The 12,992-nt window shown below is 41.3% G+C and overlaps 1 protein-coding gene across 2 annotated transcripts; it reads left to right on the top strand.

Moving 5' to 3' along the window:
* The first annotated feature begins 10,694 nt into the window (after positions 1 to 10,694).
* LOC118751301 (protein slowmo-like) lies at positions 10,695 to 11,955 on the top strand. 2 transcript variants are annotated; one of them, XM_036486082.1, is made up of 2 exons: positions 10,695 to 10,867; positions 10,964 to 11,955. In XM_036486082.1, the coding sequence occupies exon 2, from the start codon at positions 11,044 to 11,046 to the stop codon at positions 11,686 to 11,688; it is 645 nt and encodes a 214-aa protein (XP_036341975.1). In that variant the 5' UTR covers positions 10,695 to 10,867; positions 10,964 to 11,043; the 3' UTR covers positions 11,689 to 11,955. The 2 variants fall into 2 exon arrangements, with proteins under 2 accessions (XP_036341975.1, XP_036341976.1); XM_036486083.1 differs by having other exon boundaries at positions 10,764 to 10,867; positions 11,030 to 11,955.
* The last annotated feature ends 1,037 nt before the right edge of the window (positions 11,956 to 12,992 follow it).

A 12,992-nucleotide genomic window follows, 5' to 3' on the forward strand; every position in this document is an offset into this window, starting at 1 on the left:
CTTATAAATTAATTTATAAGTTATAGAAAAATAAATAAATAAATATCTATTTCCGAACATGGTTTTATCCGTGGACGCTCAACTGTTACCAATCTAGCAGCATTTTCAAATTACTGCATCTCTTCTTTTGTCGATGGATGCCAGATTGATAATATATATACCGATATATCGAAAGCGTTTGATAGAGTTTGTCATAGGTTATTATTGTGTAAGTTACCCTGTTTTGGCTTTCACTCTAAGTTTCTGGATTGGCTCAAATCCTATCTAGTCAAGAGAGTCAACTTTGTAACTGTAGTGTAAAGTCTCATGCATATTGTTCAAGAAGATCGCGCTGGTGTTAAAATAAAACCCTTCAATTTTAGTTGTACATATTAGTTGTGTTCCAGATGCTTCACGATTTGCAGGTTTTTACAGGAAGTCGTTCCAGGTGACCACCTCCCATCATGATTCAATAATACAAGGTTAGATAATTATTGACAGCTGCGGTTTGACACTCCCTTACAAAAGGTTGCATTTACGAAGGACGCAGAAAGGGGAAGAATGAAATCTCTTGGTTCGAAAATGGTAGTAGAAAAGTACGCAAAGTAGGCACTGAGTAGTGAAATTCCTTTTGTAAATTCTAATGTATTTGCAGGAAATCTGGCATTTTAAACGAAATGTTGAACGTAATATTGATATATCTACGTGAATTACGTAATTTATGTGTTATTAAGGGCCGGTTACTCAATGTCTGGTTAACACTAATTCCGGTAAAACATCGTTATCGACGTTACCGACTCCATGTTATATGCATGGAGCCGAACACGTCGATAATGATGTTGAAACGGAGATTAGTGTTAACCAGACATTGAGTAACCGGCCCTTAGCTGTATAAAAATTGCAAAATGACTTAAATTAAAATAAGACTACTATGAGATTGATGTAAACATCCATTGCTTATGTTTTCATCAGTTAAATATGCTTCATATGCATATATAAATAAACATATTGCACAAAAGCTTATACTTTTATTTCACACCAAAGCTACACTGTTTCCATGTAAATTTGCAAAGAAGCAACACGGTGCCACTGCTAAGGGAGCGGTGCGAGAGAGACTACTGTCAGTTTATCGAACCTTGTATTATTGAATCATGACCTCCCATAAGGTTTATTAATGGGGAAAACAGCTGTTCCTGCAAATCGTGAATTTCCTGAACATCGTGAAGCATCTGGAACGCAACTATTGCGATGTTAATAGTGATGGCAGCCCATCGATTTATTGCTTAAATTTGGTGATGTGGGATTGTATGGGGTTGGATTTGGATTCGGTTGGTTTTATTTTCCTGTGAAGGAAAATAACTTTCGTGTGACATCGCGCTCTTTTTCTTCTAGTATAACTATTTTGGCGTGATAGTTTTGACACATTACACAATTATTTTGAGACAACTCGCAGGGTTGCATTACAAGGTTACCAATAATTGAGATTCTTAAATATAACTTCTGCTCAACATCCCGGGCCCCGTGAATCTACCTGCTGCTTGATTCACTAATGTCCAATTTGGCTAGGATGCAAGCTGGCCGCTGGAACGTTCCTCCGGCAGTTTTCACCGCCGCCACACGAACCTGACCGTCCTGGCTATGTTTCACACGGATGATGCGTCCAATTGGCCATTTGGACCGATGCAAACTTACGTCACAAACTTGCACCAGGTCTCCGGTGATATCGGCGTCACGGTCTTCCACCACTTGGTTCGTCTGCATAGATCTGGGAGATACTCTGCAAGCAATCTCTTCCAGAACCGGTGGTGAATCTGCTGCATTTTGCGGCACTGCGTTCTCGTGACCTTGTACGATTCTTCTTGGGGGTGAGGAGTTTGTTCGGACTGGCTGTACCTATGAGGAAATGGTTAGGAGTAAGTGGTTCTTCATCGGGAGCGTCGATGGAAATATGTGTGGGTGCGGTGAGTTAACGACGTTCTCGGCCTCGCACATTACACTGTATAGCGTTTGCTCGGGTAACCGCTCATTAGTCAACGCGCGCTGCATCGCACGCTTCACACTCCGCACCAGGCGTTCCCAGCTCCCGGCGACGTGTGGGTTCAGAGGGCAATTGAACACCCATTCAATGCCTCGACTTTACAGTGCCTCCGCGATCTTGCCATTTTCGAAATCTTTAAGCTGACGCTTCATTTCGTTGTCCGCGCCGATGAAGTTCGTCCCATTGTCTGATCTTAACCGGACTGGGGTGCCCCGTCGGCACATGAAGTTTTTAATACAGAGCAAACATGTGTCAGTAGTTAAATCTTTAGCGATCTCGAGATGCACTGCGTGCGTAGTCAAACAGGTGAATAAGGCAATCCATCTTTTCTCCGTACGCCTGCCGGTCGCGATCTGGAAAGGACCCATATAATCTACGCCTACATACGAGAATGGCCGGATGAAGGGAGTAAGGCGATTCGCGGGTATCTGTCGCATTTCCGGCACTGCTGGCGTCGCTCGCTCTTTCTGGCATGTTACACATTTCCTTGCAACCCTTTGAACTTCTTCTCGAATGTGAGGTATCCAGTATTTTCGTCTAATCTCGCTTACGATCGTGTTCTTGTTTTGATGAGGTCGGTGACGTAATGTCGCTGTGGCATCACTATTGGTTGTCGCGTACGCGGATGCACTGCGTCAGCGTTACATAGCCGCCCATTCGTCGTATTACTCCTGTACTATCTAGAATCGGGGTTAACTTAAAAATCTTGCTTGCGCTCACCCGCTTACCGCTCTCTAGCGCAGAATAGTCCTCGGGTATGAACTCCGTTGTATTACGCGAATAATACATAGCTCCGCGTCTCTGAGTCCTTGTACCATCAGCGTACCACAAAGACCGTCTTCGAGTCCGTCCACATGATCACACGTGACGGCTTGACGTCGTGGTAGTCCACCACCGTTTTCTTAAGTCGAGATGCTAATACTGCTGCTTGCAGCTCAAGCCTTGGGATGGTCGTCTGCTTCAGTGGTGCGCACTTCGTTTCACCAGCTACTAAGGCCATCACCGCTCCATGTTCGTGCACTATGCGCCAGTATGCTACCGCGGCAAAGGCTTCCTCGCTTGCGTCAGCAAAAACGTGGAGCTCTGCGACGCCCGTTGGAAAGGCGCTACCATAGCAATGGGGAATTTTTATGTTCTCGACAGTTTGCAGTGCCTTTAGTCATTCTTTCCAAACTCGTTCCGCTTCCTCCGATATTGCTTCATCCCAGCCCGTTCCAGATCTCCAAACCGTCTGTAGCAACAGTTTAGCCTTCAGTACGTACTCCGCGGCTATACCGAAAGGGTCGAACACGGACATTGTTACGCTTAACAATTCGCGTTTCGTCGGGATGCGTTTTCCTAGTAACAATTCTGGGTCAATGCGACCAAAGGCAAGAGCAAATTTCAGCTCGTCTCGCTCCGTGTCCCATTGCATCCCGAGTACCCTCTGATGACCAGAATTAGGTTTGTCAAATTCCTTTAACGCTCCGCAAACATGCTCTCCGTTCAGTGCATCGCTGACGACTGAATTAGATACGAATCCTTTTCGGTTAAATCCACCTTTACGGTGGATGTACTTCACTTGCTTCGCTATTTGGATGGCTTCGCCCTCATCAGGAAAACAGTGCACGAAATCGTCCACGTAGTGATTATTTAGTATCGCACTGACTTCATCCGGGAACCTTTCTGAGAACTCACTGGCATTTCTGTTCTTCACGTATTGTGCCGCACACGGAGAACATGTCGCACCAAACGTCACTAAGCGCATACAATATTCTTCTATCTCCATATCGGGCCTTTACCTCCACAGAAATCTCTGCGCCGGCTGGTCTTCGACCCGTACCAAAACCTGGTGGAACATCTCCTCGATGTCGGCGCTAACTGCTATTGGCTTTTGTCGAAACTTCATCAGCACTTCGAGCATTGGTTTGCATAAGTCCGGGCCGCTTAAGAGATACGAATTCAAGGACCTCCCAGCTACCTGCGCCGCCGTGTCAAAGACGAGGCGTATCTTCCGCTGCTTGTTCGGGTTCGAGACTCCGAAATGTGGCAAATACCATGTGCGCGGAGATTCAACTAACGTCTCAGCTTTTGTAAGCTTCTTGTAATAGCCCTTCGCTTCGTAATGTCGCATTGTCTTAAAGAACTCTCTTTTTAGTGATTCGTTGCTGTTGAGTTCACGCTCGAGTGTTAAAAGCCTCTTCTCAGCCATCGCTCGTGAGTATTCGATTATCTGCATGTCGCTCTTCCACAATAAACCCGTTTCGAATCGCTCACCTACTCGCTTGGTAGTATTCTCTAGTACTGAACGGGCTCTTACTTCGTCTTGTGCATCAACTCGTTTGACGGTAGATGAAACACCTAAGTCATCACTTATAACGAAATTCTTGACTAACTGGTCCACGGACTCACTTTCGTTCGTTGTATCTGCGACATTCTCTCGCACCAAGAATATTCGTTGACTAATATCGGTTTCGTTTTCAGTTGTGCCGTACTCTACCCAACCCAGCTTTGTCAACACGGCAGCCGGACCCCGGCGACCATCATCAGCTACGCGCTTTGCGATGCCTAGGTGCACATTATCTAGCCGGATCAACAGATCAGGGGTAGCACCTTGGTAGGTTTCGATTGGTAATTTTCTAAAGTGACGTTGGCCAGCGGGAAGGTCGGATATACCAAGCGTCTGCTTCGGCAGTTGTAAATTCTTTACCGTCCTCACGTTTCGGAGTACGAACTTTTTACAATTTTGGCTCACCCCTGCTATCTCCACGCACACAGACATTGATGACTCTGTTACCACGTTATTGCCAAACCATTTCAGCGTTAAATCTCGCTTCGGTCCTGTAATGTCAAGTTCTGTAACGAGTTTCTCGTTTACAAAGCGTAGGGATGAACCCTCGTCGATAAGCGCGTAACAGCTAACAGTTTTACCGTTGGCGTAGAGCTTTACCGGAAGTATCTTGAAAAGCAGATTTGGCCCACCATGGGATACTACCGCATTGGTGAGGATGCGCGGTCTTTATTGAAATTGCTGACTGCCTTCCTCCCGTTGGATTCGAGGTTCGTGTAAAATCTCATGCCATTTCTGTGTGCACCTCGAGTTGGTACATCTGTGTTCGCGATTACATGTACTGCTTCGGTGGCCCGATTTCAGGCAATTGAAACAAAGTCGTCTATCACGTATGAATCTCCATTTTCGCTTATGGGTCAGATCTGTAAAACGCGTGCACCGCTCAAGATCGTGGTAACCAGAGCACATCATACACTTATTACTCTGATGTTCCTCAGTCTCGGACGCTTCTCTGTCTTCGCGTCGCACTGTCGTTGCGACTCGCATACATTGTTGCATATTGTGTTTGCGATGCGTGCTTCCTCGCGGAGCCAATCTCCTAAATGCTGTATAGTTGGACGCGGGTGTATATCAATGGAGTACCGTGCCCATGCCAGCTTGCGCTATACTGGAAGCTTAGCCACGAGTTTTTCCATAGGTATCGGGTTATTTAGGTGATGGTCACACTCGGCCGCGGTTAAAACCGACGCTAAATTTTGTACCTTAGTAGAAAATGGGATATTTAAATCAATTCGGTTTTCAGGTATGCTTGAAATATTACGAATGCGCGCAATTTGGCTTTTGACAAGGAGCTCTGGCCTACCGAAGTGTTCCTTTAGTGTTTGTAAGACACGGTTGACGTTATTACTGTGAATTAGCAAGCACTCGACCGTCTCCCTAGCTTTGCCCTTGAGCGCCGTTTGCAGTCGGATCATATTTTGCCGTTCTGAATAGTGATACTCTTCGGTGGTAGCCGCAAATGCCTCCTTGAACATCGGCCAGTCTTCTGGTCGACCCTCGAAGTCCGGTAAATCATATAACCTGCTCACAGGCTGCGTCGGTGTATGCGATAAAGCGCGGCTCAGCTCACTGACCACAGCTGCTAGTGCATTACCCGACGCCTCTTCACCCTGACTATTCGACTCTGCTGCTGTTGTAGCATTATGTTGCTGCTGGTTAAGTGCTGATTTCAAGTTGCGAATCTCTTGCATCATCGCAGTTAATTGTGCCGCCACGGTATTGGCACCTTCCGAATCTGCAACGTTTGTCAGTTCCCTAACAGTAATATCTAAGCCTTCGCCTTCGCCAGCGGCCCCTTCTTGGTAGGCCATTTTGGATGTTGCACGGGTTAACGGCATGTAACCACCTACGACTCAGCGTTTGAAAATGCTCCGCTATTTGCCAGTTTTTATGTTTGCTCTTGCTATCGGTCTTGATTTAAAGAAACCATTAGCAGAGCAAGTAGCACAAAACGCGAAGAGTATTTGTATTTCTTGGCTCCCGACTGGGTTTCGTTGTACTACTACGCAGATGAATAGAGCAAAAAAACGAACAATGTGTTGTTTGGAGTCGTAGCAAATGAAAAGCTGTGATAGCGGTTTGCAGCATAGCAAATCGGAATTTTTGCTACTGCTATTGCTATCGCTACGGGAGTCGTTGAATTGCTCTCGCAGCTGCTACAAATGCTCAACTGGTTTTTCGTTTGCTTTTGTACAGCCGTAATTGATCTACTAAAAAGAAAACATGCCGCCGCAGAAGCATAATTTTATTATTGGAAATTACTTTAATTTTACTGACGAGGGGGGTTTGCATGGTTTCTTCGACAAATTTGCTTAGAACTACACGTAGAATGCTCCTATGCTATAGGCGCATAGTGGAAAAAACCTCCCATACAAATTGACCCGCCGTAATGTACATAGATATGCAATATACAAGTACATAGGATTTTTATGGATCATTCCACGTGAAAACGCATGCGGCTCTGCCCAAAAATGGTGGAGAGCTATTAGCCGTATCGATTCGCCACTTCTCCCTCGCTATGTTTGAGTTCCGGTCGCTTAAAGAAGAATTTTGCATGTGAAAGCAACAACAAAGTTAGCTAGCACGGATAGCCGATAGCGAGATTGATTGTACCTCATTGAGTTCGTTCGTTTCGCCACTCGCTAACTGTTGGCGAATCGATGACGGCTATTGTTATTTTTAAAATGTGAAAAGTTAGTTATTTTTATGTAGAATCGAGGGTTAAGTAGAAGTCGGAAGAATATTACTTTGAAATTTTAGACAACTATTTATCCTCTGCGATAGCACCTATAAATGAAGCAGCAGATGTTTATACGAAAAGGGAAACATTGAAGCTACCTTACATGAAAGCTAATATTAGTGTTTTAAACTTCTGGAAAGAGAGGCAGTTAAGTGATCCAGTGCTCTATGAGCTAAGCAAAGTATGTTTTGCGATTCCACCCACTCAAGTATGTAAAAATAATTTTTGAATTTTCCAATAAAATGTTATAATTTTTCTTTTTTCTAAGGTCAAAATAGAAAGGGCGTTTTCTTCCCTGAAATTAGTCCTAGCTGACAACCGAAATCAGCTTAGTCACAACACATTAGAAAACATCCTACTAGTAAAACGAAATTCGGGCCATCTGGATAATGCCATCGAAAATGCATCCTTATTTGAAAAACACGACGATTAATAACAGTAAAAAATGCAATCGCAACGACTTCCGTAGCCATAGCAATAGTATAAGCAAAAATTTCGCTTTGCTATGCTCCGCACTACAATCACAGTTTTTTTATTTGCTACGACTCTAAAAAGTACGTTCGTTGTTCGTTTTTGTGCTCTATTCATCTGCGTAGTAGTGTAACGAAGCCCAGTCGGGAGCCGAGCAATACAAATGCTTTTCGCGTTTTGTACTACCTGCTCTGCTACTGCTCTCTTCAAATGAAGAGTTGTAGCAAAAGCGAAGCAATAGGTTTGTTGCTATTGCTAATATGGAGTAGTAAATGCAAACACTGCTACGACTACTATATCGCTCCCGATTGACCTGACTTATTCCTAATTTTCCAAAGGTACACTTACCGATGCTCTTCTCGATTCCTGCAGCTCACTGCCTCGCCAATCCTTTCTTGCAAAAACGATGTTCCTGGTCACTTCTTGCAGCTCACTGCTTCGCCAGACCTTTCTTGCGAAATAATTCCTTTTGTATAATTTTCAGCACACTCCCGTATCGAACTTTCCTTGCTGCAACTTGCAGGAAAGTGAAATAAAAATGTTCTAGAAGATCGCGCTGGTGTCAAAATAAAACCCTTCAATTTTAGTTGTACATATTCCGATGTTAGTAGAAATGGTAGCCCATCGATTTATTGATTAAATTTGGTGATGTCGGACTGTATGGGGTTGGAGTTGGATTCGGTTGGTTTTATTTTCCTGTGAAGGAGAATAACTTTCGTGTGACCTCGCGCTCTTTTTCTTCTAGAATAACTACTTTGGCGCGATAGTTTTGACACATTACACAATTATTTTGAGACAACTCACGGGGTTGCATTACAAGGTTACCAATAATTGAGATTCTTAAATATAACTTCTGCTCAACACATATGTTGCTACTTCGGGCGTTCCCCAAGGCAGCATATTAGGTCCGTTACTTTTCTTAATTTTTATTAATGATGCCAGTGCTTGTTTCAAACAATGTAATCACCTCTTATATGCGGTTGATTTAATTTTTTTTAAATATGTAAAAACTAACTCTGATACACAGATCATTCAAAATGAGTTAAATATCTTCTGTGACTGGGGTAGGCGAAATAAGCTTGAACTCAATATTAATAAGTGTTGTTTTGTGAGGTATTACAAAATACGTTCACCTCTGCAGTCGTCGCATCATATTTCAGACTCCGCTATAAGCTCCTATAATAAAATTAAAGATCTTGGGGTTGTGTTTGACTCGGGCTTCAAGTTCATTGAGCAACTAAACTACATTATTCCCAAGGCATACTCATCACTGGCTTTCATAAAGAGGAATAGCTCTGAATTTTAAGATCCCTATGCAAAAAAAATTTTATACAATGCTTTCGTGAGATCGAAACTGGAGTATGCGTCTGTCATATGGAATCCTTATTTTGATATGCACTCAAAAAGAGTAGAGCGTGTACAAAAGAGTTTTCTAAAATATGCGTTATACCAGTTGAAGTTTGATTTGCCAATACCGCCATTTATTTCTCGCTGTAAGTTAATTGATATGCATACTCTAGCAGGAAGAAGGACTATTTCTGGGCTCATGTTTGTACATGACATTCTTAGGGCCGTTTGCACCCTGTTTAGTTAACGCTAACTGGAGGTACATCCTTCAGTTAAGCACGTTAACTGCTTTATCGATCACATGTTATATGATGGGTGTCGATAACGTCGATAAAGATGTTTAACTGGGAGTTAGAATTAACTAGACATGGTGCAAACGGCCCTTAATGGTAGTATTGACTGTCCTGTATTACTACAAGTTATAAAACTGAATACTCCTGTTCGATCTTTAAGGTATTTTGATATTTTCTCAATAGAATTCTATAAAACCAAATATTCGCAAAATGAGCCTACTTCTAGGATGCTAGGTGAACTCAATGCTTTAATGAATAGAAGTAGAGATATTGATGTTTCCTCCAGTCGTTGATCTTTTAACTAAGATCAAGTTATATTTAGTCCTAAGTTTGTTGTTATCTAGTATCTAGTAAATAAATAAATATGGGTAAAGGTATGTAAATAATAACTGTCGCACAGATTTTTTTTTTTGAACAAAAGGGTCCTTTATAGATTTTGCGAAAAATGTATGTTATTGATGAATTTTCACAGATTTTACTTTAATTTTATTAATTAGTTTTTAAATTTGGGGGACCTTTACGCGTTGGCGACGGTGAGCACCGCAGACATTGAATGATAGCTGTATGAGCTTTACAATGACAACGACACAATGCAGCGAATTAAAATACAGCGGCTCCGCTGGCTTGCCATGTCGTTCGAATGGACACCGGCGCTCCAACTCTGAAAGTAGAGGAGGAGGGAGGCCCCACTGCGATAGAAAGATCAGGTGGAGAAGGACTTGGCTTCGCTTGGTGTCAGTTGGCATAGAAGAGAAACGACTGACGTGCTTTGCTGAACTCGGCTAAAATCGCTTAAGCGGTTACATCGCCAAATAAGAAGAAGAAGAAAATGGCAGATGGACAGCAATAAATTTGTTCCTGTGGAGACGGCGGGTAAATTCTCCGCTTCCGCTGCAAATGTTTTATTTTTTCGAAACCTACAAAAAGATGAACCAAAAATCTTTCTTTCTTTTGTCTTTCGTTCATGCCCATGATTCAATAATACAAGGTTAGATAATTATTGACAGCTGGGGTTTGACACTCTTTTACAAAAGCTTGCATTTACGCAGGACGGAGAAAAGGGGTGGAATAAAATCTCTTGGTGCGAAAATGGTAGTAGAAAAGTACGCAAAGTAGACAATTAGTAGTGAAATTGCTTTTGTAAATTCTAATGTAATTGCAGGAAGTCTGGCATTTTAAACGAAATGTTGAACGTAATATTGATGTGTCTATGTGAATTACGTAATTTATGTGCTATTCAAATGTATAAAAACTGCAAAATGACTCAAAATTAAAATAAGACTACTATGAGATTGATGAAACATCCAGTTTAAAAACAGTTTATGTTTTCATCAGTTAAATATGCTTCATATGCATATATATATAAATAAACATATTGCACAAAAGCTTATACTTTTATTTCACTCCAAAGCTACACTGTTTCCATGTAAATTTGCAAAGAAGCAACACGGTGCCACTGCTAAGGGAGCGGTGCGAGAGAGACAACTGTCAGTTTATCGAACCTTGTATTATTGAATCATGGTTCATGCCTACACAAATACTTGGTAAATTGAGAAAAGTATCGAGTATGTTCTTTGATTTATTTGTATCGATTCATCACTATCTTCTATTTATCCGAATCGTTTCACCCTAGTTGAAGGAACAATTTTGCTGTTTATTTTTAGCCAAAGGTTATTTGCATCAAATTATTCTCGTTTGCAACATTTATTACGACAGACGATGTCGTTGGCTTAATTTATTTCTTTTGACATTTCTTTCAAATATAGGCTGTTGGCTTGATTGGGGAAAATTTATTGCGAAACTACATCAGATCAACCTGTTCTCGATTTCAGCACACACTTGCATAATGAAAATTTGGACGTCGGAACACACATTCAACCACCCATGGGAAACAGTTACACAGGCTGCATGGCGAAAATACCCTAATCCCATGACTCCATCTATAATTGGCACAGATGTTGTGGAGCGTAAAGTAGTGGACGGAGTATTGCACACACATCGGCTCGTCCAGTCGAAATGGTGTTTCCCAAAGTGGACACATTCATTAATTGGTACGGCAAAAACATGTTTTGCAAGTGAGCGTTCAACAGTGGATCCACAGCGAAAGCAAATGGTTTTGAAAACAATTAACTTAACTTTCTGCCGTCACATTTCTGTAGATGAGGTTCTATATTATGAACCACACCCTTCAGATGCTAAAAAAACATTATTGAAACAGGAAGCATCTGTTAGTGTGCAAGGGGTTCCACTGTGTCATTATATGGAAGACATGCTAACGTCGACAATTAGTGTGAACGCCGGCAAAGGACGTCAGGGACTAGAATGGGTTATTGGGCGTATAAATGAAGAAGTCAAAGGTATTGCCCAGTCCGCAGATGACATTTTGATGAAAACGAAACATTCGCTGGATGATATGACTGAAAGCGCACTCAAAAGTATGGACGAAATAAGTGCTCAAGCGGCCAAAGCAGCGAAGCACATTCGTATATAAAAACTATTAATTTAAACGATTTAAGCAACTATCGTGTAGAAAGTTCTTGATTAAATTTTCGTGTAAAATTGAAGGAGTATAGCAAAGCGAGTATATGTTCACACTTTGTCGTACAAATTAATATTCAAATAAAAACTTTACTAGTAATAAAACACGCATTCCTAGATAGTATAGGGTGCATCCCAAAACGTCAGAACACAAAGCTTGTGCGGACCAAGTAAATGATACGTACAATGCAAAAATTAATAAATAAAAAACTTTAATATACCACGCTTCTATAAATGGACTAAAAAGTAGAAAATAATATTCTCAGTTCCATAGAATTTGTTTTGATAACTTTTGATTTCGAAATTTTAGCAAAAGTGATAAACAATTTATGAGATTGAAATGTGGAGCGCATGCAATACAAACCCTTACATTTAATTGACAATCGGGCAGGTTCTGCAATTCACTTCCGAGTGAATTTCAAACCGTGCCAATTTGAATTCAAAGCGAGTTTGATTGAAATTCACTCTGAAGTGAATTGCAGAACCGGCCTGAATAAGTCGTTGATTCAATAGTCAAACTACATATAGATCCATGATAGAAACACAGTAAGATAGTTCTCTCAATTCGTAGGTCATGCATTTTTTTTTTTTAAGTTTTCCAGCATTTTAAAATTATATAAAACTGAAAATGAAAAAATTAAATTGTGGCCCTTATCGAAGATCGAAAGTGGAATTCGTATTATGAGCTATGCAATTGTGTCCAAATTTTCGTTGAGTATCGAATTTTCTGTCGAACAGAATTTTGCTTTCGTTGGTGTAGCGAAATGTTAGAAAATTTTAAAAATGTATGATTTTGCCTTTGTTTTCTTACTTTTTGGCGGCTAGACACTAATTTTAAACAATTTATTAATTTCGAGTAGTTCTAACGTCGTGAATAGTAAACACAAGCCCGAAAGTCTGGTTGTACATATGAACAAGGCATAACAAGGTAGAAGTGATTTCGACATTTCTCTCTTTTGAACTGCGACTAAAATGTCAACTCATAAACCTATACTATTCAAAATTTAAATTTTTTTTAATATAAATTTTCGATTGTGAGCTGTGCGACTGATTTTAAATACATAATAAAATGAAAAAGAGTTACGGGCGGTATGTTGTGTTTGACAAGAGCTAGGACAACAAACTTGTGCGTTGTTTTAAAACTCTGAAGTATCAATGCTTCATTAGGAGACTTTTCACGAGTGCGCGAAGACCATTTTAGTGCCAGTGACTTTAATGGTTGCCCATCGCAGCCGGGTATTTCTAAGCGGACGCGTT

The sequence above is a fragment of the Rhagoletis pomonella genome, unplaced genomic scaffold (genome assembly GCF_013731165.1).
Source record: "Rhagoletis pomonella isolate Grant_MI unplaced genomic scaffold, Rhpom_1.0 Rhpom_scaffold_00642, whole genome shotgun sequence".
Lineage (NCBI taxonomy): Eukaryota > Metazoa > Arthropoda > Insecta > Diptera > Tephritidae > Rhagoletis > Rhagoletis pomonella.